General features: G+C 48.6%; 1 protein-coding gene across 6 annotated transcripts in view; it reads left to right on the forward strand.

The window, feature by feature from the left end:
• Positions 1-26,585, forward strand: part of srpk2 (SRSF protein kinase 2) — a 69,689-nt gene that overhangs the window by 31,831 nt on the left and 11,273 nt on the right. For all 6 annotated transcript variants that reach the window (XM_069192617.1, XM_069192623.1, XM_069192622.1 and 3 more), the window contains 7 exons: positions 19,313-19,461; positions 20,460-20,568; positions 20,648-20,735; positions 22,959-23,046; positions 23,165-23,271; positions 24,083-24,248; positions 25,096-25,121. In XM_069192617.1, the coding sequence (XP_069048718.1) occupies positions 19,313-19,461; positions 20,460-20,568; positions 20,648-20,735; positions 22,959-23,046; positions 23,165-23,271; positions 24,083-24,248; positions 25,096-25,121 (733 nt within the window). The remainder of the gene's footprint in view (positions 1-19,312; positions 19,462-20,459; positions 20,569-20,647; positions 20,736-22,958; positions 23,047-23,164; positions 23,272-24,082; positions 24,249-25,095; positions 25,122-26,585) is intronic.

Genomic DNA, 26,585 nt, shown 5'->3' on the forward strand with positions numbered 1-26,585 from the left:
AGAAAACTATCCTAATCTAACCTCCAGAGGTCAATGGGGAAAAAAGCTGTGATTCTTGGGTGGTTTGGATCTCAGACGATGTGATTACAGTAAAAGCAATGGAAATCGGTGAAAAATGTGAGATGTTGTATCCGTCAAAGTTTGGGCCTTTGGCATCTGGAAGAAACTCCTGAGCCACGTGGCTGGGGCTAGCTCTCTGGGATCCCTCGGGAAGCTGCTGGCTGATGAATTTCTGAACAAGTGATCGCGGGAGGCAGGCCGAGCCGCCTCCTGTCGTTACAGACCTTCCTGTTCTTCAAATCCGTATCCCGGCTGTTTTCTGGGCGAGGGAGTGTGAACGTTAGGGGTTCACCAGCAGCGGCGCTGGGCCGTGCTGCTGTCAGGGGTCAGGTTGTGATTTCGACGTGATCAATACGGCGGCCTGGACTCGAAAACGCAAAACTTCCTTGACGTTGCGCGGGCCCGCGTCACGGCTGCAGGCTTCAGATCAGCCACGCCAGGCGTGTCTGCGGTGGCCATGGCTTCTACAACGGGACAGTGTGGTGGAGCCCTTGCAGGACTGGGTTTTAACCAGCTGAATTGCGGACCTTTTACAAAGTTCCTTTTGCCCAGATAATATGTCCGTTCACGGTGTGTGGTGCAAAATTAAGTACACGCTCTCAAGATGACACAGAGATAAAGAATCCTGGGTTTTGATTTAGATTATTTTTAAAATAAATACTGGCAAAGTAATTTTTGTGTGTTATTTGTCATTGATTCTTGTTTTTATCTACTATTAGGACTTGGTGAGGTCTGGGTCAAGTCCGTCTACATGTGTTAAACCAGTAAAATCTTAAGGGGGTGTACTTTTTCACCACATTGTACGTAAGGTCAGTACTGACTTGTTGGTTTAATAGATGGCTGTTTTTTTTTTCCCTTGATACCCGCTGGTTGGATATGAATGGTTTCAGAGTCGGGTGATGAAGATCAGTAAATCAGCTGAGGATTAGATGGAGGGGGTTGGGGTGGAACTGTCAGGGTCACCTGCCCATGTTCAAGAGCAGAGGCCTCTATCTCCCCTTCATGTGCCCCCATTTTAAACCAGCATCAGCATACAGTGCACTCGCAGTGTGAGAAATAGGGGCTGAGAGGGAGGCTGTCAGGCCCCTCGGTCTGAATTGGTTCGCTAGCGGCCTGTGGATTCAGGCCTGGATTAATCAAACCAGTTTCAGTTTTTAGCCTCTGAACCCATCTCCTGATGTTGACTTCCCAGAAGGCTGGTGCCAGCAGCCATCGGGCGACACACTGGAAGTATCTGAGTGCCAGGGAGCTCAGAGGTTTGTTTAGTTAGAGTGAGCTCCTTATACAGGTCTTAATTTGATGAAGGGTATTTATTGGATGCATTTAGGATGAAAGCTTCATGCTTTGGTGACTTAGAGGAGGGACTCGGTAGTAACTCCTTAGGGTGCTGAGTTTCATGCAGTGGCAGGGGAATGTGTCCAGGCCCTGCAGGGACTGGGATGACTCTCAGGCGGACCTCACTCCGAGAACGTCTCGTCTTAGGAATGTTCACTCTCGGCCCTTACAGCCGTTCCCATAAAACGACTCCGCCGAAACGTGCAGCAGATATCTTCCGGACGTCTTCAGGAATCCCACAGGGAAGATCCTGCTGGACTCTCTTCAGAGGAAAAATAAAGTATTCCTGAGGATGTCATGGGGGATACTGGCAGCAATCCACGTCCAGCAGGATTCTTATGTTTTCCCTGCATGGTGTTTGATATTTGGGCTGCTGCTACTGGTAGCTGTTAAACATCATTGAATCTCCACCCCAGCAGACCAGGGGACTCGAAAAGCACGCAGAAAGCTCTGTTGAGTTTCATTTGTATTAGCTGTATGTGGAAGGTATATCAAGATGGAGATATCGATGTTTATAAATACTATAGGAATCCCGTTTTTATTTGTTTATTTTACCGTTATAATTTCTGATGGAAACAAATGGAAAAGAATTAGAAATTAGTTGTTCTGCGGTTCATGCATAAGAAGGCTTTTAGTCTTTTGTTTTCATAAGAAGACCGTTGGCCAAAAATAAATCGTGCTAGATAATTAGTTGAAGTGGTATTAACGAAACACAAAGCACAAAATCTATAACAAAACACAAAGCACGAATAAGAGCACTGTTCCAGCTTGGGCTTGTGATGCAGGGACTGATGCAGATGCTCACGCAGAAGAGCTCTTTCCTGCAGCCTCTCTCAGCCACCCAGATCAGGAGAAGCCAGTTCTGTCAGCTGAAATGCCTGTTAGTTCACTTCAAGAAACCCGAGCCTGTCTCTTCACACAGCGTGTGTGCGGTCTCAATGTTTCTCATCCAGGCTGCGTGTGTTTGACACTGACCACATTCCAGTGGTCTGCTTTGCCGGTTTCCCTGTGGCAGTGGGGAACGTCTGTCTTCCTGGATGTCCCCCATTCCTGATGACCGAATGCGCTGCACCATCTTCTCCATTTCGGGCACGTTGGCGTGCTCTCTGTAACGTGTTCTTTCTGTGCTGCCCTGTGCCGTTCGGACTTGCAAGGAAGCGCATTCTCCAGGACATGAGATTGGGTGTAACGTGCCCGGCTCTCCCTGCCGCTGCCAGGCTTTTATCCCTGTCTTTTGTGGGTTCCGAGCACACACGGCACCACACCCTTGACATGCCACGCCTGGAGAACAGATCCCCCACCACAGGCGGATTCTGCACGACACCAGTGACGTGTAGTAAGGCTGTGCTCTGCTCCTGCCAGGGTTCGATCCCTGGGCTCCAAGCCTGCACAGCGCCCCTCCCTAGCCAGCAGGTAACTCCCCCATGGGGGAATCTGACACAACACCAGTGACCTGTAGTAAGGCTGTGCTCTGCTCCTGCCAGGGTTCGACTCTGGCTGTTCTCAGGCCCAGAGCCACAGAGCTCCACTCTGTAGCCAGGGGAGAATTCCACTGTGAGACAAGAGCAGCTCCTGTGTCACAGCAGAGCTCCGCACTGTCTGGACTGCAGAGGGGGGCGTCACCCCTGTCCCTGGCTCAGCGCATGAGCCCTGTTCCACGGGGAGGGACAAGAGCTCTGTCTGTGGGCTACAGAGCCCCACTGCTTAATGGCTTCTTTCCCCTCCTTTTCCATGGCACCACTTCAGGATCAGGAATAAAACAAGGACCTGGATGAAAGTAAAGCTGTAGTGCAGGTAGGAAGCAATTATTCACACAAAGCATAGTAGGCATCTGTGCTACTGGCCAGGGTGGGCTCTGGCTCCCCTGCACCCCAGTATTGGATACAGGGGTTAGAAAATGGATGGAAGGATTGACGGATGGTAGGTGTCTATAACAAGCTGCCCACCTAAATGAGAATCTTTCTCATTTGCAAACCACTCTTGTATTCCTAAGTTCATTTGAGCTGAAACCGTCTGTCAGGGCCGGGTGTACTACTGTACACAGGAAATTGGTAGTTGCCAGGAGACACGCGGCGTTTCCCACAGATCTCGCGCGTAGAAATCGTTTGGATCTCCTGGTTCTCGGGGCCAGTGGACCGATTCCGTTTGTGGGGGAGATGGAGAGCGTCGCAGGGCCCTGGGGCGAGGCCAGTGTCGTTGGCGGCAGCGTCGTTGGCGGCAGCAACAGTGGTGGAATGCCGGAGGAGGAAGGGGAGATGGAAAGAGACTGAGGTTCAGGAAAAGAGACGTTAGCAAGGAAGAGTGGGGGAGGGGGGCTGAGTAAACATTGCCGGGGGGAGCGATTATTTTAATGCAGTGTTTACTTGCTGGGAAGGAGATGGGGGGCTAGACTAGGGGGAGATTGTTTTGATGGAGCGGCTCGTCTTGGGGGGAGTAGACCCAGAAAGCACGACTCTTCACAGACAACTGAGCTGTGTGAATTGTGTGAGATAATCCAGGACAGTTAAGGCTGTGTCATTTGAGTAACCCTATGACCAAACTATTTAGGAAATGCCTGACGTCCCTCTTTTTTCAAAAAGAAACAAATCGTTTCTTCTGTCCTGCGGGGCGCCGGAACTGCATGTTTGTTCTGGGGAAGGATATTAAGGAGAGCAGTTTCTCATCAGCTGGTGCAGCTCCTGTGTGGAAAGGTCCGAGTTAATGGTTTTTGAATACCCCACCAGGCTCTGGGCAGAGCTGGGAGGATGCCATCGGACGCAGGTGTGTTGTCTGCTGTGAGAGCTTCAGTCCCTGCAGCCCTACATCCGCTGTTATGCTGAAATAGTGAGCAGTGTCTTGTACCAGAGAAGACACGCTAGTGTTTTCTGCTTCAGTGAACCTTGCTGCACAATATTTATTAAGCACATTTGCCATTTTCTTTCCATACTGCGTACGTACTCCATTATCTCTTAGACACTCGATCCAGTGCTGGTCTTTTGATCTCGTGATACTGGGAAAACCTTTCTGAACTACACTACTCTTAGCCTCTGAAGCACCATCTCTCTCTTAATCTTTCCTCTGCCTTTTTGAGTTGTGCTTGATGCACAACATGGTCTTTTTTCTTTTTTTTATCCCTTTTCTCCTCCTGACATTCCTCTTGATTGACCTGTTCTCCCATTTGAGCCGTTATAGGTAGTAGTAGGTCACTTGTTACTGCAGAACTTTGTGTGAAGAAGTGTCTAAGTTTTCCAGTCTTGGTATTAAAAGCAGGTTTTCACATATTTTCCTCTTGTGTCCTTTGGTTCGGTTTTCGCCGGTGATCCTGCATTGACTTTGTCTCTGACGATTTTGAATACTTGTATGAGGTCCCCTCGTAGTGTCTCTGGCTAAAAAGTCAGTTCCTTCAGCCTGTCAGTGTAGGACATTCCCTTAAGCTCACATGTATATTTTTACTGATTCCAGAACAGCAGTATCTTTTATATAAAGTGGTGACTAAACTTGTACACAATATTCTAATTTCATTTTTTCTAGTGCATTATACGGTTTTAACATAACAACCCAACATAACATCTATACTTCTCACTTTATACGTTGACATTTTGTTTGTTCTTTCTTATTCCTTCTCCGTATTTGTCTAAAAGATGTAAGCAAAGTGACCTACTGTACTTCTCCTCCATTAATAGTGTCTTCAGGTTCAGTGTTTCCCATTTCATGTTTAAAGCTGAGGTTTTTGCTACCTGCAGGATATACTCTGCCTGTGTCTACAAGGAACCTTAGGCATTTGCCCAATCCTAGATTTTATTTAATCGTTTTTAACTTCATTTGCTGCCTCTACAGTGTTTAACTAATTTGGTATTATCTAATTGGTATCATATATTTATAATTGGGCTAATTTGGTATTACATGCAGACTTCACTAGTTTAATAGCTATGCTAGAATCTTGAAAACAACTATATCCACTGACTACATCCTCCCAATGTGGATATTTAAATCTTATCTGTACCCTGTTTTCTATTTGTTAACCAGTTCTGAAACACTAAATCCACCATATCATATGCTCTATGTATGTATATATTACTTTTGTTGTTTGTTCAAAGCACTCTGACAAGTTGGTTAGAGTTACCTTTTCTACATCTGTGCTGATTATGCCCTTGGGCTTTATGTCCATGTATGTGATCCGCTAGTTTAGTTCAAATCATTGTTTCCACAACCTGAAGTGTAATAGAAGTCAGATGACTGGTCTGTAATGACTCGGTTCAGTATTCTGACCCTTGGTATGGTTGGCCACTGCAGTAGCAGATCTCCCGTGCCCAGGCACTGTCCCTGTCCTCGCAGGCCGTGGGAAGTGTTCTGTCAGTGGCTTCTGAATAACGTCTCGTTTCCTTGAGTTCAAGGAGTGCGATCGGCAGGGTGTCTTCAGGCCCCGGGGTTCATTCGTCTTGACTCCTTCTAAAACCCGAAAAACGTCTGCTTTCTGCTAGCTGAGGCATGTTGTTGACTTCTTTCTTGGTGAAGACCTGAGTGAACACAAATTTAGTAAATCAGCCATTTCCTCTTTGTTATCTAGAAATGTTGGGATTATTTTACTTCAGTCTTAATGGTCTTTTGCTGTTGTAGAACTGAAAAGAGTTTTTATTATTTATTATATTCCTTCCATTTCTCTCTTGGCCTTTCCGATCTCTCTTTTTTTTTACCTGCTTTTCTACTTCATTGTTCTCCTTTTTCTTTGTAACCTGTTGTTTTTCAGTGGTTTTATACGCTGCTTTCCTTTCGGATATAAAATGTGTGCTACCTGATGTGTTGAAACATTTGGGGTAGAGTTTCTTAGCCTTGATTTACAGTTCAGTGCTGTAAACCGAGGAATTTGGTTTGTCTGGTGCCATTTTTCCCCATTTCGTGCGAATGTACTCTGCTACTCTTGTAGTGTCTTTTGAACTGAAACCCTCTGTTGTTATCTGGTTCTATATCTGTTTGACCCAATTCTATTTCTTCTCAAGCTCGCAAACTTCAAACGAGATTTCTAGGCCTTGTCAGTGGTGCTCTTAAATGTTCTTTAGAGAATGTGCTGTGTTGTGGTTACAGTTAGTGATTCTCACACATCTGTCCTCCATACTCTTGTTGGCGTATTTTAAAAACCACTAAGTCAAGCAGTATAAGCACCTCCTTCCTACTGTGGGAGCCTGCACAATGTGGATGAGAAAGCTGTCGCTCAGCGTTTCTGCTGGAACTCTCTGAAACCAAGGTTTCCCAGCGGACACAGACCCTCCATTCTTTGGTGCGTGCGTTTTCCAGGCCGGCTTTTGGTTTATTCATTCCAGTGATTTTTTCCTGTTTCCAATCAATCGATTCCATTCCTGGCTCGATAGTCCAGAATTCACATTCTTCATGTCTTTGAGGCCGATGGGGAAAAAACACCGGTCAGGGTCCAGGGGCGTGACAGAAATGAATCAAATCCATTTGCCGATTGGGAAATACAGTGCTGCTGGACTTTTTGTCTGGCTTGGCTGCCTGTCCTGATCACAGACAAGAGCGTGGGGCTCTGCGTGTGTGTGCGGCTCTGTGTGGAGGGCAGCAGTAGGGAGGTGCGCCTTGTTCAGTATATTAGGGATCGCATGTGGGTGTGAGGGCCCCCTCCCTGACCTGCTCAACTGCGTGGCCAGAGGTCAGCAGAGGGGTGGGAGCAGTGTGCACAGCGTGCATGAGGGTGTGGGCTGTGGACTGAGGCGTTTGGAGGCCAGGTGTGAGGAGGGGAGAGAAATTTCACACCCTCCTCGCTCGCCCTGTGCCAGTCCCACCCTGCTGTGGTAGAAGAGAGAGCCAGAGAACAGATAGTTCTCATAGTCAGAGTTCTCCATCCCTCGTCGCGGGTCTGCGGCAGGGTACTGTGATCCTGTGATGCTGTGAAAGGGAGCGGTGCAGACAGGCCAATCGGCGCGAAGAGAGAACTACGGAGGAGAGAAGATACAGCTGCATTTTCATCTGCTGCTCATGGATTGCAAAGTGCCCGGGTTCTCCCTGTCCCACCGGCCACTGGGGCTAGCGCTGAGCAGACTCAGGCTGCAACGCTACAGGGCGCTCAGACTGCACTGCAGGTACAGCTCTGACCCCGGGGAGGAAAAGAGAGCAGTGGGGTCAGATACTGTCTGTGTGAATGTGATCAGGTGTTCTACACTGTACATGAGCAGGGCTGTGTGTGTGAATGTGATCAGGTGTTCAACACTGTACATGAGCAGGGCTGTGTGTGAATGTGATCAAGTGTTCAACACTGTACATGAGCAGGGCTGTGTGTGTGAATGTGATCAGGTGTTCAACACTGTACATGAGCAGGGCTGTGTGTGAATGTGATCAAGTGTTCAACACTGTACATGAGCAGGGCTGTGTGTGTGAATGTGATCAGGTGTTCAACACTGTACATGAGCAGGGCTGTGTGTGTGAATGTGATCAGGTGTTCAACACTGTACATGAGCAGGGCTGTGTGTGTGAATGTGATCAAGTGTTCAACACTGTACATGAGCAGGGCTGTGTGTGTGAATGTGATCAAGTGTTCAACACTGTACATGAGCAGGGCTGTGTGTGTGAATGTGAGCAAGTGTTCAACACTGTACATGAGCAGGGCTGTGTGTGTGAATGTGATCAGGTGTTCAACACTGTACATGAGCAGGGCTGTGTGTGTGAATGTGATCAGGTGTTCAACACTACATGAGCAGGGCTGTGTGTGTGAATGTGATCAAGTGTTCAACACTGTACATGAGCAGGGCTGTGTGTGTGAATGTGATCAGGTGTTCAACACTGTACATGAGCAGGGCTGTGTGTGAATGTGATCAAGTGTTCAACACTGTACATGAGCAGGGCTGTGTGTGTGAATGTGATCAGGTGTTCAACACTGTACATGAGCAGGGCTGTGTGTGTGAATGTGATCAAGTGTTCAACACTGTACATGAGCAGGGCTGTGTGTGAATGTGATCAAGTGTTCAACACTGTACATGAGCAGGGCTGTGTGTGTGAATGTGATCAGGTGTTCAACACTGTACATGAGCAGGGCTGTGTGTGTGAATGTGATCAGGTGTTCAACACTGTACATGAGCAGGGCTGTGTGTGTGAATGTGATCAAGTGTTCAACACTGTACATGAGCAGGGCTGTGTGTGAATGTGATCAAGTGTTGAACACTGTACATGAGCAGGGCTGTGTGTGTGAATGTGATCACGTGTTCAACACTGTACATGAGCAGGGCTGTGTGTGAATGTGATCAAGTGTTCAACACTGTACATGAGCAGGGCTGTGTGTGTGAATGTGATCAAGTGTTCAACACTGTACATGAGCAGGGCTGTGTGTGAATGTGATCAAGTGTTCAACACTGTACATGAGCAGGGCTATGTGTGAATGTGATCAAGTGTTCAACACTTCATGAGCAGGACTGTGTAGTGCAGTCAGATACTGTGTGTGTATGAATACAGGAAAGTGGTTAATATATTATGTAAATGAGCTAGGCTGCAGAGTGGGGTCAGAATTTCATGCGAGTTCGTGTGTGGACATCCGTGGTCCCATGCATTTATGTACAGTGATGAAACTCGAAGAAAGACAGCCCGGATGATTAGACTCATAGAGATATTCAGAGAGTATATGACGTCGACAGCTGGCTGTAACCTGGATGAATGAGGAGGATGCTGTGAAATACCACTTGGGATTTCTGTCATTATCAGCGTACAGTACCTAACATAGACAGATGTCTGCCTCAGAACAGGAGTTTAAACATTTCTCTTGGCTGTCTTCCTGTCCTGGTAGTTCAGCGAGATGAAACCATCGCCTGAACCTTCAGACATTCAGTTACCCAGATCTAAAGGGGTTTTGCTGAGTTTATCTAATTTGTGTAATATTTTTCATAATTAGCATGGTTATAAGGATATACTGATGTGGGTATACGAGGTTATAGGCAACTAGATCAAGGACTGTGTATCTCGACTGAATCGAATCGAATCGGCAATTGCTATTTTAAGTGCTGCTGTTAGGAACTCCAGAGTAGTCAGTCAGGTGTGGTGTCTTTACTCCAGGATTAGTACGGTATGCATCTCTATTGTCAGAGTGAGCCTTGCTAGTGCTTCAGATGGCCCTGGTTGTCTTTACAACAGTGTACAGTCCATATTGATTATGACTTGTTAGTAGACAAGGTGTGCGTCACTGAGACAGGAGTGAGGGGGGAAGATATGGAACCTGTCTGTGTGCACGGGGTGGGGGGGGCTGGGCTGCTGTGTGGGTGGGCGCCTGGTGACGTCAAGTGGGGCTTTAATATGGCAGTTTGATGTCACTCTCCCCACGCAGTCAGACTGGGGGGGGCGCTGAGACAGTGAGTCACTCACCGGCACTGTAGATAGAAAGAGGAAGAGACAGGCAGAGAGCGAGACGGGTCGAGGTCATCAGAGGAGAGAGGCAGAGGGAGGCAGTGAGAGGAGGCCATCAGAGGAGAGAGACAGAGGGAGGCAGTGAGAGGAGAGAGACAGAGGGAGGCAGTGAGAGGAGAGAGACAGAAGGAGGCAGTGAGAGGAGAGAGACAGAGGGAGGCAGTGAGAGGAGAGAGACAGAGGGAGGCAGCGAGAGGAGAGAGACTGAGGGAGGCAGTGAGAGGAGAGAGACAGAAGGAGGCAGTGAGAGGAGAGAGACAGAGGGAGGCAGTGAGAGGAGGCCATCAGAGGAGAGAGGCAGAGGGAGGCAGTGAGAGGAGAGAGACAGAGGGAGGCAGCGAGAGGAGAGAGACAGAGGGAGGGAATGAGAGGAAAGAGACAGAAGGAGGCAGTGAGAGGAGAGAGACAGAAGGAGGCAGTGAGAGGAGAGAGACAGAGGGAGGGAATGAGAGGAGAGAGACAGAAGGAGGCAGTGAGAGGAGAGAGGCAGAGGGAGGCAGTGAGAGGAAGGCAGGCAGAGAGAGATACAGACCCTGGAGAAGAACAGGCTCACCACAGCCACAGCCTGGCCATAGAAATAGGGCAACACAGACAGACCTGACTGCCCAGAGAGGACAAGATGTGCTCCCACTGCCAGCAGGGAGAGGCAGGACATAGATGGACTTTCAGTTGCACTGTGAGAAATATTCACGGATTTGACAAACATTCTTCCCTAAAATAACAAATCTAATCCCAGAATTCCCACACGTGCCAGAATCCGAACAGTTGCCAATCCTTTTGGAGAAGGAAACTCAGTAGAGCTGCCGCCCAGTATGTGATCTCCTGTCAGGAATAGAGAGTGAGCCTGTCTCTCAATAATGTTTTGTGTTGTTTGTAAATGTCCAATAATATCTGTACTGTGAATGACTGTAAGTGTTGTGTTAGTTGTATCTGATTTGGCAACACTGTAATTCATCCGCCATGCCAATAAAGCCCTTTGAATTTGAATTTGAATTTGGAAGAAAGGCAGTGTGGGCTAGTGGGGAGAGCTGGGGACTAGGAGAGGGGGAGAGGTTGAGTGGGTTGCTCTTTAGTTCAGGAAATTACAGCCAGAGCATTTCAAAGCACAGTGATAAATGTCCTGCAGCTATAAATCTAATTTGGGTAGCAAAAGCAAGATTTTTAGTTTACAATTACCATAAATGAAGGCGTTTCTGAAGAAAAAAACACTTTCTTGTTTAGACTGAGCATTGCCACAGATGTGACGCACACTTGGAGAGGAGAGCAATGTGGAGCAGAGACAGAATCAGGAGCGGCAGTGGAAAATCACAGCATACGGTATCAGACTGGTAGAGGTACACTACACTCTGGCTGAATATCTGACCAGCGTGAGAGAGAGCAAGGAGAAACAGACCCTGACAACATACATACTTAGTGACACAGACCTGGCTGTCCAGAGAGGACAGGCTCAGTGACCACAGCCTCCCCATGGAAACTGGACACAGACCTGGCTGCCCAGAGAGGACAGGCTCAGTGACCACAGCCTGCTCATAGAAACTGGACACAGGCAGACCTCACTGCTCAGAAAGGACAGGCACAGTGACCACAGCCTGGCCATAGAAACTGTGAGACATGGACAGTCCTGGCTAGCTAGAGAGGACAGGCTCAGTGACCACAGCCTGCTCATAGAAACTTGACACAGGCAGACCTCACTGCTCAGAAAGGACAGGCACAGTGACCACAGCCTGGCCATAGAAACTGTGAGACATGGACAGTCCTGGCTAGCTAGAGAGGACAGGCTCAGTGACCACAGCCTGCTCATAGAAACTTGACACAGGCAGACCTCACTGCTCAGAAAGGACAGGCACAGTGACCACAGCCTGGCCATAGAAACTGTGAGACATGGACAGTCCTGGCTAGCTAGAGAGGACAGGCTCAGTGACCACAGCCTGGCCATAGAAACTGGACAAGGCAGACCTGACTGCCCAGAGAGAACGGGCTATACTCCCACTGCCAGCAGGGAGAAGCAGAGACAGAGATGCACTTTCTGCTGCACTGTGAGATCAGACGAACATTCTTCCCTAAAATAACAAATCCAATCCCAGAATTTCCAATCCTGCCAGAATCAGGACAACTTCCAATCCTGCTGGGCAAGGAAACTCAGGAGAGCTGCAGCCCAGTATGGGATCTCCTGGCACTGCCAGAGGAGCAGAGAGTGGCATTCTCAAATAATAAATGTTTTTCTTTGTAATTGTTAGTGCCTAGTAATAATATGTCTGAGCTGTAACTGTCTTTATATGTGTTTGCTAATTGTTATTGCTTTGGCAACACTGTAATTCCTCAGTCATGCTGCTAAAGTTCTTTTAAGTTCATTTATAGTCTCTTGCCTGTCTCTTCAGTGTTGCCTGTATAAAACCTTCTGGACAGTGCTAGCCAGCACACTTTTTCATACAAAGAAAACTGTTTCTATGAATTTCTCACAAACACCCAAAGATGCTAACTGAGCTGCTTATTGAATCATATTGACACATTTTTCCAGTTTGTAAAAATTGACACGCTGTTTTCGCTTCCAAAAATTCTGTGCAGAAATAGCAGTGTAAATAGATCTATGTATCCAGCCATCTGTGGTAATATTGCACGGGCATTCACATAGACACACTGACAATATGCAGCCACTGAGACTGCTAAGCCCTTCCTCTTTCTGTGTGTCTGTCTTTGTCTCACTGTCTCTCTGTCCTTTCCACCTAAGAGCTTTAAGGATATTGACGGCGGATTCCAGTGTTGCCAAAGCAATAACAGTTTGCAAAAACATTTACAGGCATTTACAATCAAAAACGTTGTTATTTGGGATGCTCAGTCTCTGTTAGCCAGGCTGTGACAGGAGATCACATACTGGGACGCAGCTCTATATTAAAGTTTCCGTCTCCGAAAGAATTGGAAGCTGTTGGATTTTGGCAGAAAATCGGGGACTCAATTTGTTATTTTAGGGAAGCATGTTTGTCTACTACCCGAGTAGCAGTGCAGCAGAAAGTGCCTCCTTGGTCTCTTTTTCTCTTCGCCTCCTCGACTGAAGCCAGCTGGGTTCCTCCAGGCCTGTGTTTCTCAGTGTATCGGTGAGGTGAGGCCCTGGGGGCCGGGACCACAAGGACAAGCCTGAATATGTCGGCTCTCTACCCAGCGCACGCCGCACAGTCATTTCAGAAGACTGTGCACACGCACGCGCTGGGCAGGCCGCCTGCGCGCCCGAGCTGTGGCTCTCTCCCACACGCCGTGAGAGCTCGCTGACGGAAACCGCAGCTGACAAGAGCAGCCCTGGTTCTTTTTTTATCTGCATATTGTTTTCACTTTCAGTCACTGACAGGGGGGAAAGCGCGTGCCGACAGCGCGAAGGCTGGAGCTTCCCAGTGCCGCTTAGGAACTAACTCATTTCCCCGTCATTGAGCTGCATTCGTTTTTTCCAATAATAACTGCAGGGATCCAGCCCGGTGTAGATTCAGTGTCCAGGGCCGCGCTGTAACGCTGTCACGGGCTCAGATGCGGGTCATTGCCAAGTATATTTATAGTAAGGAAGCGAGAGAATTTCAGGTGTTGGGAAATCAGCGAATTTTAAACCAGCCTAATTTCAAGCCCGTATCTGGATCCAAGAAGGTGGCACAAGAAATCTGCTGGGAATTCTTTCCATTCAGATGGGCGAAAGACGGCTTCTGCCCTTGTCACGTGACTGGGAGCAGCACATCTACTGCAAAGGCGGGAAGAGAAGTCTCCTCCTGCGATGGAGATATGGGTGACCGGTTCCTTCCCCGTTTTAAAACTCCGGCGGTAATCGGACACGCTCACGGGCGGAGAAACTGGGAATCCCTTGCGCGGACGGTACAGTGTGGGCAGGGAATGTGGCGCAGAGGCCCCAGATGCCGGCGCAGGGTGTGAGGAGAGAGCAGGAGGTGGTAGGGAGGAAAGGGTCCCACTCCAGCCCGTCTTGTTCTGTTAGTTCTACTTTGACTCCAGAGGCCAATCGAGCTGTTCCGCGCAGGACCCTGCTGAAGGGCCTCCAACAGCAGGCCCAGGATGTCTCCTGTTCTTACAGTTTCCTTCCGCTTAAGGATGAAAACAAGGCTTCTGCTGCATAGCACTTTGATCTAGTCCGGGTTTTCCTGCCTGCCGGGTCATTCACATACTGTATCCAGGCGGAGAGACAGCACGGGGTATAAGCTGCCGGCAGATGCCGATACTGGGAACTGTGAAATTCCCAGGCGGTTTGCAAACTGCTTGGCTAACACAGAAGCTCAGTTACGTTACCATGCCAGAAATCTGGCCCTGCCCAGGCAGTTTGATAAGTGCCCGCAGCAGTTCGGGCAGATCCTGAATGGGCAAAAAAATACGGCACTGTCTGTACTAGCACACCACACCACAAAGGAAATAGTCTGCATAGTGTCCTTGCTCACGTTTGTTTTGTTGTGGGTTAAGATGTGACAGCCTTAAAACATACAAAGAGTCTTTCACTCCCCAGTATAGCCTCACCCTTGGCAGGCTGCAGTCAGTCCTAACTCAGAGTGGTTATCTGTCTTTGATCTGTCTTCTTATCCTCCAGAGGCAGTGGGACATAGGAGAATTTAGAGACAGTCTTGGCTCCTGTCTCTGGTAGCTGGGTGGTCTGTGAAGGGGCTGGTGAAATATATTTCTGACAGGGGTGGTGAGCACTGCTGCCTCACAGCTTCAGAGCCCTGGGTTCAGTTCTGGACCTGGGGTGCTGTCTGTGTGGAGTTTGTATGTTCTCTCCGTGTTCACGTGGGTTTCCCCTGGGTTCTCGCGTTCTCTCCCACAGTCCAAAAACATGCTGGTGGGTTAGCTGGCTTCTGGGCAAATTGGCCCTGGTGTGAGTGTGTGTGTGTATGGAAGAGTGGATGAAAATTCCCCAATCTGAAAAACCTGATACAGAAATATGAGACTGCAGAAAGTGCTTCTATAATGTATAGACTCGCTCCACTCGGGGGGAGTGGAGTATTTCAGGAAACAAGAAGTTTCCATTTTTAATTGTTCAGAACGTTTTAGCGCACAGACAAAATCTTCTTGCCCCTTTAAATGGCTGCGAGTGTTGTGCGAATCAGGGGGTGGAAAAATCATTTCACTGCGTTGACAATTCTGATCTAAACAACATGTTTGCGGTTGTCCAGGGAGGTGAATACTTTCTGAAGGCACGTGGAGATTAAGAGCTGGTCTTCAGAGGATAAAAGGGTTACGAAGGAAAGGATACCTATTAACCCATCATGCTTGTCTGGAGGCTAGCAGCTCATTGACCCGGCCTTTTCTCTAATGTTCGCAGGGCACTGACTTCAACAGCAGGGCCAGGCACGGTTCTTTCAGGACCACGGTACCCTTTGTGTTAAAAAGTGCCTCCCGGTCCTTGCCTTACTCTGCTTCCTCGTAACTTCCATTCAGCGTGTTCCCTCATATTCTCTTTCAGTGCTGAGCTAATGCCTTCTGTTGTCACAACCTTTCTAGGATTTTCTATGCATACTTACATCAAGCCTCCTCGTACTGGTCTCATGAAATTGAAATGAGAAGCCTATCCTATCTGTGCATGGCATGCATTTTAGAACTAAGATTATTCTCATTGCCGTTCTTTGAACTTTTTCTGGGACAGCAACGTCCTTTTTAAGTCGCAGCACCCAGAACTAGGCGAGACCTGATTATCTAACTTTCACAAGACTTCCTTTGAGGTTTCTCTCATCGCTTGCTTCCTCTTGAGGCTTCCTCTCCAGCTAGGTGGAATCGCAGAATAACTCTGTTTTTCCGTCCATGTTGTTGTTCTTTGCTCTGGGAAGAAGCCCCCTGGTCAGGATTTTACAGGCCGAGATGACAAGGCCCAAGGATGGACCTGGAGCAGATGCACGTCAAGTCTGGAGGGGCTGGAGCTGCTCCTGTACTACATGCTTGAACTGCAGTGCTCGGAAGCGGGAGTCGGGCTGTGTAGCGGACCTCCAGACTGCAGTGTCAGCGGGCTTCTGCAGGCAGGTGGTGGGTAGTCTGGCGGTACGTAGGCGGCAGAGGCCCTGCGGTTCGGCCTCCTGTCTGGACTCGCCCCGGTCTGACGCACCTGTACATTCCACAGCGGGGCACGACACGGGCCCACACCTCGCCTGCGTCGCCCGCAGGCTGGGCAGCACGCCCTGCACAGCCCGCTGGGACACTCGCGGAGCCCTGTCTTCAGACTGATTATTTCCTTCGCTGCAGCAAGCCTGTGTTTGATCTGTGGCTTATCCGCGCAAATTGGTGCCTCTGGCCCACATTCCTGGGACTGTCTTTGCCTGCCTGACCTCCTGCATTACCGTCAGGTGACTAGTGATGTACAAGGCCAAGCTACCCAGTTCCATATGAGGTCATGGGTCATCACTACTCTCAAATGTACTGTAGTACTGTAGTATCAGCACTGCTCACTCTTCTAGGTTAAGACCTAGAGTTTACAGTAACGTGAATCTCAGGGCAGGGCTGGCACACAGGAACCAAAGTACTGGAACCGAAATAAGATGTTTAATGTGTTTAGGTCAAACTCAAATATGCACAAGCTCTCAGAAAGCATTAGTAATATTATTATCAATGGACACAATTCAGATACCAGCAACAGCATTGTACTGTGGAAGAAGTTATATACGTAGAAAGTGATCAACCATAATAGTGGGGGATTACAGCTGCCTTTGTTGATGTGGGAGGATGGATCTGAAAGCCATTGTCAAGACGAACACAAGAGGCGCTGTCGCTGATGGTTTATGGTGTCTTGTAAAACATGTTTTACAAAAATGCCAACATATTCAGCAAGCATCAGAAGAAACCAATCACTCTGTTTATGCATGTTTGCAAAATCAAAATGTGCAGAGCTCTGGAGATCAATTAAATGTGTTTTGTTTAAGTGGTCCTTCATGACTGACTGGAATAACATTCGAGTCATTGTGGCTGTTGCATAATCATTAATCACCTCATCAGTGAGGGAGTTGACTGTGTGCAGGTGATGAGGTGATTTAACCTGATGAGTATCTAGCACGGTGAAAATCGAGAAAGAAAAACACAGAAAGGAACCAGTACACCAGGAGAACAAAGCTCCCGTGTCTTCGGCGTGTTGAGTCTGGATGAAGTCAGCTCTCAGTCTGGGCCGCTCCCAGCAAACTCTAACCCGGACAGACGATGCATGCAAACGCAGGTCATGGTCCGGGAAACCATGAGCTACTTCACCCACCCAAGATCGATAGAGGTCATCATGCTCCGTGGTAGTGCAAAAACAATCAGCCAGGTCACAACGCCACCAGCTGTTCTAAATAAACACTGTCTGCAGGCCAGATGGTCACTCAGGGTCATCAGAGCAATGGGACGAGGAGCTGTGAGCAACATGTGAGCCAAGGCCTCTTCAGAGATGAATCACTGCTCTGTGTCGACCACCCTGATTGATGTTAGGGATGTGACAGTGATTGTGTACACTGGGCAGCACAGACCTCCACAGGCAGGGAGTGATGGGAACCTGACTGACCTCACTTCCTGTCCTTCCTGACAGCACACGTCTTCATACTGCTCATGCAGCACCAGCTTTCTTGCAAGATGAGTCTGTAACAGCTATGCTGTGGATGCCTGAATGCGGGACTTTAGCTCCACTGACCGTTTATGGGATCTCACTATTGACCATGCAAATGCTCTCTTGTGTAAAACTCCCATAAATATTTGAAGGTAGTGCTTAAATAAACCATGACGTTTTGAATAAAAGCATTGTTCTTTTGCTCACTAAGTACCCTTATGAACGTCCTGCCAAGTTGTCTTCGCTGGCTCAGTGAGTCGACAGCGGATCAGGGCAGCGTCACCCGTCTGTGGTGGTGATGCTGGAGCTGAGTTTGAAGGCAAAGCTCTCGGTTTACCGGTCGATCTACGTCCCTGTCATCACCTATGTTCATGAGCAGTGGGTGATGACCGGAAGAACGAGATCGCGGATACAAGCGGCAGGAATGAGGTTTCTCCGCAGGGCTGCTGGGCTGACTGTTATGGCCACGAACTGAGATCCGTGCCGGGTCTTGTGGTAGACCCTATGCGATGCGGTAAGAGCTGGAGAAAACAGCAGGCATGGTAAAAGGGAACACACAGGGGTTTAATAGTGCACAATAATAGTGACAGTCCGTGAGACAGTGAACGGGGGAGACAAAGAACGGCATCCAAATCCAAACAGGTCCAAAGGCAGGTCAGGGCACAGTCCGGGAGTCCAGCGGCGAGTAATCCATCCTGGGACACGACAAGGTTAAAATCCCCGGGAGGGAGGAACACACGGAGAGACAAGACACGGAGGTCCAAGGGTGACGGGGCGGGATCCTCCAGACCCCGGGCTCAGGAAGCGGGAGGTGTCGGGGATGAGGCCTCTGCCCTCAGGAGACAGATGTAGGGTATCCTGGTGCCAGGGGGGCCTCGTGACATCCGTACCCTAATGTTGAGCCCCGAGGACTGGAGGAGCTGGTCTTTAAATAATACACATAACAAGATACACCTGGGGAGTTAGCAACAATTACAGGAACAATAACGAGAGGAGCGCCCTCTAGGGAGGGATGTCGGGCGTGACACTGACTCTCTGTGATAGGGCGAGGAGCTCGGCAATCCGGGAGAGCCTGAGAGCAGAGGCGCTGCTCCTCCAGATCGAGAGGAGCCGGTGGAGGTGGTTTGGGCGTCTCATTGGGACGCCCCCCCCGGTCAGCTCCCGCTAGAGCTGTCCCAGGCACGTCCCGCTGGGCAGAGACCCCGTGGGAGACCCAGGACACGCTGGGGGGATTATATCTCTCGGCTGGCTTGGGACCCTCACCAGGAAAAGCGGAGTGAAAATGGGTGGACAGATGGCTCAGTTAGACAGTCTGGAAATGTATTGGCTATTGGCTTGGATTTGGTACTGTGAGCGGGCCAGGGTAGAAATCAGCTGTCTGTTTCATGTTGCGTGTGCTGATCATGCTAAACTTCAAAGACTATAGCAACCTAAAAAAGCACGTATTATGAAAATAGACGAGCTGTTTCGTTTTTCCTCTACTGTGGGCGGTGGTCAATCTGAATCTCGGCTGGGGAGCTCTCCTTTGCGCTTGGATATTGAGTGGCGGTGTGGCTGAGTTCAGATTGCCTTTCGGCGTGTTCACTGCTGGTTTGTCTCAGTCGCTGTGCAAGTGACAGGTCACAGTGACCCCTGTATGTACATTTTATATATGTAATATCACTCTTCTGGACTCTCCACTCAAAGGGCTTTACAGGTAATGGGGGCTCTCCTCCATCACCACCAGTGTTCAGCCCCACCTGGATGATGCGACGGCAGCCATAGTGCACCAGTACACTCCCCACACACCAGCTCTCAGTGGGGAGGAGAACAGAGTGGTGAATCCAATTCATATCTGGACATTTGTTTGTGCAATTTCTGGCTACAACACTGCAATTGGGGAATTTCCTGTTCAGTAGATATTCACACATCTGGAACAGAGTCCCAGCTTGGTAATAAACAGTGTTGTTGGTTCAATACTATTCTGATGACCCCTCCCCCCTCTCTCTCTCTCTCTCCATCCAGGCCTGAGCCCCAGCAGAAAGTCCCATCAGCACCCCCTCCTCCCCCACCCCCTCCGCCCCCTCCAGAGCCGGCCGCTCCGCCTGAGCCGGAGGAGGAGATCCTGGGCTCCGACGATGAGGAGCAGGAAGACCCGGCCGATTACTGCAAAGGTCAGGAGAGCAGAAACTGCGAGAAGTTTCGCACCGGCTCCCAGAACTCTGGACACATTCGCAAGTCCGTGCCCCTTCCCTCCCGCGCAGCTGGGCTTCGTCCGGGCACGGCTGTATCGGGCGACTGGGTTACTAGGGGTCCGCCCCCTTCCTCCTCCCCCCCCCACAGCTGGGCTTTGTCCGGGCACAGCTGTATCGGCCGACTCAGTCACTAAGGGTTCTGGCTCTCCCAGAAAAGTCAGTCGTGTCCCAGCTCGGAGGAAGACTTACCTGCTGCAGCCGAGTTCATCTGTGTCTTAAAGATCGTGAAGTTTGGCTCCCTGCGGTGTTTGTGTAGGGATATCGTATTCCAGGGCCTGCGCTGTGGGAGTGAGGAATAAGCTATTGAGTCGGAGCTGATGTTATCCCTTCCTTGCAGATACAGCTGGGTGAGATCGTCGGTTCGGTCAGCTGCAATTGGCAAAGATCAGACGAGCGAGATACGCTTCCCTTCCCTTTGCAGACTTTCCCGTGTTCCTCATTTGAAATTTGCCAACGTGTCTGCTTGGAGACCCCTAGTCCCCACGGCTGCAGCTGAGGGGGCTTTCAGGAGGTTGCTAAGGTTGCTACCTCTCTGAATGGCTCACTCACTGACGTCCCTCAGTGGCCATGTGGAAACACCACAACAGCAGAACGGTGTCTCCGGTCCTGCTCTCTCTCCCGCTCCTTTCTCTAGAAAGACCTGCGGGACTTCGCTTCCACCACTCTCTCAAATTCGAAAAGGGATTTGTCGGGATGACCGAGTTGATTCTTTTGCCGAAGCGCCGACTGATCATTTCTCAACTCAAACACGTTATCATGCAACACAGGCAGATAAGGTGGCCGTCTTACCCCCGGCCCCTCGAAGAACCACCCTTGTCCCTCCTTGTTTACCCCCCCGACCCCCACTTCTGTGTCTCCCCCCGTGCCCCCTCTTCCTCCCCCTCTGTCTTCACACTCCGTCTCTCGCCGTCCCTCAGGAGGATACCACCCGGTGAAGATCGGGGATCTGTTCAATGGGCGATACCATGTCATCCGCAAGCTGGGCTGGGGGCACTTCTCCACGGTGTGGCTGTGCTGGGATATACAGTGAGTACTGCTCCCCTCCCCCGCCTCGGCCAGCCAGCCGCGCCGCTGTGTTCCTGACAGCGCGCGGTCTGTGTTCCAGGGGGAAGCGGTTCGTGGCGATGAAGGTGGTGAAGAGCGCCCAGCACTACACGGAGACGGCGCTGGATGAAATCAAGCTCCTGCGATGCGTGAGTCCTCCTGTCCCTTGCTCTCTCGCTCTTCCTGCGTCGACCTTTCTCTCTCTGACCAGCCCGTCCTGCGTGCGGAAAACAGACCAGGGGATGTGCAGCCACGTTAAAGTCATGAGACACTGCTGAAACTCTGCTTAAGCTTGCACGGAGTCTGCCCTGCCTGTATCTGAGCAGATTAGTAATAACAATAAGAAGAAACCTTATTTTATAAGGGCATCGTCTCCAAGACAAACAAAGCTACAAAGATAGGAGATTAAAATAGCACAAAGAAGAGGGTTTATGATGCAGTAGAAAATGCAAAGGGACAGACACAGACATAACTTAAATAAAGGCCTTTCTGAAGAAGAAGGCTTTGAATTTGGATTTGAAAGTGCTCAGGGAAGGTGGCTCTCTGATATCCTTGAGTATAGATTTCCAGAGCTCCAGGGTGTAACAGAAGACCCTGTCACCCATAGAGTGTAGACAGACTCAGGGGACAGATAGGAGACCAGAGTCCGATTAACGAAGGCTGCGAGGTGGGGTGTAGCGAGATAGGAAGTCTTCAGGTACTAAGGTGCCAAGCTATGCAGAGCCTTACAGGTGAGCATGAGGATTTTGAAGTCAACACAATGCCTGACTGGAAGCCAGTGCAAGGCCCCCAGGACAGGAGTAATGTGATCACTTGTCCACGACCTTTCCAGGTTTCTGAATTCCACCGAATTCTGGACATACCAGAGTTTATTGTTTAGATACCCCAGCCAGTAGGACGTTCCAGTAATCAATTCTAGAGAAGACAAATGTATTGACAAGCTTTTCGGCGACAGTCAGAGACAACCTAGGATGTGGTCTAGCAATATTTCTGAGATGGAGGAATGATGGTTTTTGAAGTTTGGATATGTGTGATGCACATACAGTATGGGTTAAATGCTAAGGCTGGATCAAATATAACCCCCAAGTGATTTCAGGTTCATGGAAATGAGTGCTCTCTCATCATGGCAAGACCTGGAAGCAGGCAGGTTAATAAAATTACTGGATTCCTGGATTCTCAGATAACCAAAGAGAGAGCTGGAGTAAATTACATGCACAGTAGTTTATCCCAGTTTTTGAGAAATTAGCACTGGTAAGTTCAGCAGGTGCTAAAGTATTACAGTGGAGTTTAATAGACCAGTCAACCGTTGAGAAAAATGGTTTGCCAATCGCTCAATATCTTATAAAAAGAATGCATTTTCCTCCTGCAAGATCCCTGTTTCTAAGCAGTATCCTTCTTCTGTGCAGACTGATGATGAAGAAGTTCTCATCTCTGATTAAAGTATTTTCCACATTGAACTAGTGTAGAAGCTCAATGGGAGTCTATATAATATACAATAACGTTGTATCTTGTATCTGCACTGAGATGTGGTGGGGTACTTTTGCCTGGACTGTTATTAATTACTATAAAAATGCTAATTAATATAAATGGGCAAAAGAGCTAAAATATTAGGATTTTTTGTACAACTGAATAAGATTGGTAGATGCATTTTCAGATTTTATACACCTTGATCTGGGATGTAGAGGTGACACTGAAATCAGGCCAGAGATATTGTTTTTCTTGAAGTCAGTAATACCAAAGTGAATTAAAGAAGAACTGAACTAAATTTAAATAGTACAAAATCAGATGTGATTTGTACTCTCAAATCAAGTTTTTTTTTTAAGTTCTGAGATTAGGTTTTGATTCTTGCAAATTTGTTCACGGCAAATATCTGGACCTTCTAAGCTTGTGCTGTATCTCTGAATTAATCAAGATAAAAGGGTTGACTTTGGGCTCCTTTTGTTTTTTCAGACATGCAAAGTTTTCATGAAATGGGAGCTGTATGAAGACAGTGGCCCAGGTCTATATTTTACCAAGGGCTTGTACAATAAAATATTTGTGTTTCTTAGCTACCGGAACTGTCCCAGTTCACAAAGCAGCTGTATAGCAGAAAGAATCATTATCATGTTGAGAAAATAAACGCCCCCTCCTCTACCTTAGACAAATGTGTTGCAAATTTAAAATACAAGTGTGGATTTCCAGTGTGTAGGAGTATCAGCTGAAGGAAGTAATTATGTAAAAAAGACAGAGGTGTTAGACGCGTATTGGAATAATCTTAGCTGCGAATATAAATAGAAACGGTTCAGCTTCTTTCCTCTGTTTCAGTGTTGATATTCAGCTTATTTTCATAGCTGATCCCCTCTGTGTTGTGGGCTGTCTGTTTGCACCCCCAGGTCCGGGAGAGTGACCCCAGTGACCCCAACAAGGACATGGTGGTCCAGCTGATTGACGACTTCAAGATCTCGGGCGTCAATGGCATTCGTATCTTTCAGAGAAAGAGGGAGGGAAAGTGTGTGTGAGGTGTATGTTAGGGGTTGTTATAGTAGCTTTTATTTTCTATGGACGGTCCATCGTCTGTGGTCCTTGACCCCAGGCTCAGATGTGTGCATGGTGTTCGAGGTGCTGGGGCACCACCTGCTCAAGTGGATCATCAAGTCAAACTACCAGGGGCTGCCACTGCCTTGTGTCAAGAGCATCATCAGACAGGTAACACTGGCGCTTGTGCACAATCCGAAAGTCACATACTGTACTGCCATGCTGTGCTGACACACTGCAGTCACACACTGACGCACAGCTCTCGGAAGATTAACTCAGCAGCATAGTGCCTGACCTGAAGTCACTGCAGTCTCACAGTACTCTCTGCTGTACAACAGTTACTTTATGCTTAGACATGCTCTTGTAAAAAATGCAATACGTGTTTTAAGAGACGGCCACCCAGGCGCTTGTAGGCATGTGGTACTGTCTGTGAGGGACATGTCTCTCCTCCAATTGGTGCGGTTACTCCAGTATCTGGCGGTGCTGCCTGTGAGGGACATGTCTCTCCTCCAATCAGTGTTGATCATCCACTATGGGCGGCGCTGCTTGTGAGGGGTAAATCTTTCCTCCAATCAGAGCTGATCCCCCAGCATAGGGTGGTGCTGCCTGTGAGGGACACGTCTTTCCTCCAATCAGCGTTGAACCCCCAGTATGGGGCGGTGCTGCCTGTGACGTGTTAAGAGACGAGTGACTGGAAGTTGGGTGGGTTCAGAGGAGCTACTTCCTCATTCTCCCCCGTGTGCGGTGGGGGGGTTTGTCGCTGTGAGCTGAAACGTGAAACGTGAAACGCACAATTGACAATGGCAAAACTCGGGGTCAGTATAGCAGAACAAATTGGCGATTCTAATTTTAAAAAAAAATAAGAATTCTTTCCCTTCCTCCCTCTTCTCTCACTTTCTGCATCCTTCTGTTTCCCCTCTTTCTCCATTCTGCTTTATCCCTTTGACCCCACTCGTCCCCCCCGACCACAACTCTCTCCTAGGTGCTGCAGGGTCTGGACTATCTCCATAGTAAGTGTAAGATCATTCACACCGACATCAAGCCGGAGAATATCCTAATGTGTGTGGATGATGCCTTTGTACGCAGGATGGCTGTTGAGGCCACAGAATGGCAGAAGGCTGGGGCACCCCCCCCCTCTGGATCTGCAGGTACCCCCAAATTCAGTGCCTCTCTGTTACTGGTGTGAGTGTCTGTGCACATGTGTGGTAAAGTACGCAATGAAAGGCAGAGGAGCAGCTGGTGTGCTATTCCTGCAGTGTGTGTTCTTTGGGATGTACTGTACGAGACGCAGCATCTGCAACGCGGTTCTGCTGTGTAAATGGAGTTCCTAGCAAGAGGTAACAGTTCTTCGCTAGGTTCTTGTCCAGGACACCGACAGCTGCTTCTGCATATGTGGTTTGAGTGGAACCTGGGGCTTGCTAGCTTTTTATGGTGGTAGTATCCCCTTGCAGTGACTTACAATTGATGTAGCCTCGGTAATCCAAACATGATGGTTCATACTGTATACTTTTATGTATGAAAAAGGTTAAAAACAAAAAACCTGACATATATATATATATTTGTTGCATAATCACCCCTTTGGAAATCAAAATGAGCTCAGACACAAAAAAAACAAATTGCTTTGGTAAGTCAAACAGTTTGCCAAGTAGCCTCTGAGCACGTGTGATAAACAAAGCAGTGCACCTGATTTCAGAATAAATACTGAGGTTGAATACTTCTGCTGTATAGTACAGCTCTCCCCAGAGAGACCAGTGCTCTGTTCCTGCAGGATGGTCTGCTGTTACCCCTAACCTCAGAAAGTTTAGTGGTTCATTTTCCCAGCAGCTGTACTCCGAACCCTGGATTTGCGCTCCGGTGATCCAGGCTCAGGTTATAGGGCTCTGTGCTGCTTCGACAGGTGTTGTAAAAGGATGTGGCTCACTGTAAAGATGACCGCCTTGATATTCTCCCCGTCTCCCTAACTCGGCTCCCTCTCTCTTTCTCACTCTCTGACAGTTAGCACCGCACCCCAGCTCAAACCGGTGAGTAAGCTCTCTGACGCGCACACTGGAGTGAGAGACACATGGGTGAGATACCTGGAGTGAGGAAGGGGAGAGTTGAATCACTCTTTGGCAAAGATATTGTGCGTACATTGAGTGGAACGAACACAGTGGGGCTTCAAGGTAACACAGATGCACACTGGGAAATGGTATCGTTCTTCTAGTGAACCAGTCTTTATCAGCCAATCTGTCCCTGTGGCAGTAAAATATGAGGGGTATTTAGAGACAGCTTTGAACACATGGGAGGGTAGCCCAGTGGAGCCTTTTCATCTCGGACTCTGTAAAACCATCCTGCAGACGCGCAGGAGTGCCCCCAGCAACCAAAACAGCGATTTTCCCATTCCGCTCCCCATGTGAACGAGGACAGGTGAATTCGGGGGCTGTCTGCCCCCCCCCCCCCCAGATTCACGCTTAATCCACCAGAACGCTGCTGGGCTGCCAGTGCCCCCCAGAGGTACACTCACACAGCCCTGAGCCAGAACAGAGCAGAGCCGCCTGCTAGACGCGCGACAGGACAGGCGGAGGTCCGTTTCACGTTCCCCTGCTGGTACCGTAACAAGGGGCGCGTGTTCCCCAAAACTCTCGAGGGAGAGTACTGGCATTGTATTTACACCACAGCTGTGAGGATCGACAGGCAGTAATGTTAAAGAACTATCACCTCAGGATGGTGAAACCTAGCTGGAAGAAGGTACCTGTGAAAAAGTCTGAGGCGTTTCTGTTGACACATCATTTATATGTTCTAGACAGTGTGGCAAACCAATAAGAAAGATAAACAAAACGTTAGAATAGTTGGTTGGTGTGGAATTAAAAAAAAAGGTATTTTAGATTAAATTCGGGTATCTTATATAACACTGGTAAGGACTCATTTACAATACTGTGTACAATTTCGGTCTTCACGTTATAGAAAAGATATTGCTTCTCTGGAATCAGACCAGAGAAGAAAAACCAGATTACCAGATACCATCCCCTGCTTGGGGATGTGGTGTCCACTCCTGGTCCTGCTGATCCACACACCTGTTGATTTTTGTTCAATTCAATTTATTTGTATATGGCGCCTTTCACAACAAGGTTGCCCCCAAGGCCCTTAGCGATACGAGTGACCATCCGTGTTGTGAATACAGTACAGAAAAGACCAGAAGACAACGGAGGAGAGGAACAAAAACTCCTCTGTAAGAAGAAAAGAAACCTCTAGGGGTCCAAGGCCAACTGGCTGCCCTACCCCTCTGGGCATGCTAACATGCCAAACTCACTGTTGGACAATCAAACCCTTCATTGACTTAATAATAAGATTAATTTCAACTCTTTGTTCAGCTCTCAAGCAAGCTGGAGCTTCAACTGTCGTGTTTTGTAAGTGAAATGAATTCCCAAACTGGTGACTAGAAACAAAATGCAAATATTTAATTGAAGCAGCTTCTAAGATGGAGTGAGGCTTGAGTTCTCTCCTGA

The sequence above is a fragment of the Lepisosteus oculatus genome, chromosome 7, assembly GCF_040954835.1.
Source record: "Lepisosteus oculatus isolate fLepOcu1 chromosome 7, fLepOcu1.hap2, whole genome shotgun sequence".
NCBI classification, from domain to species: domain Eukaryota; kingdom Metazoa; phylum Chordata; class Actinopteri; order Semionotiformes; family Lepisosteidae; genus Lepisosteus; species Lepisosteus oculatus.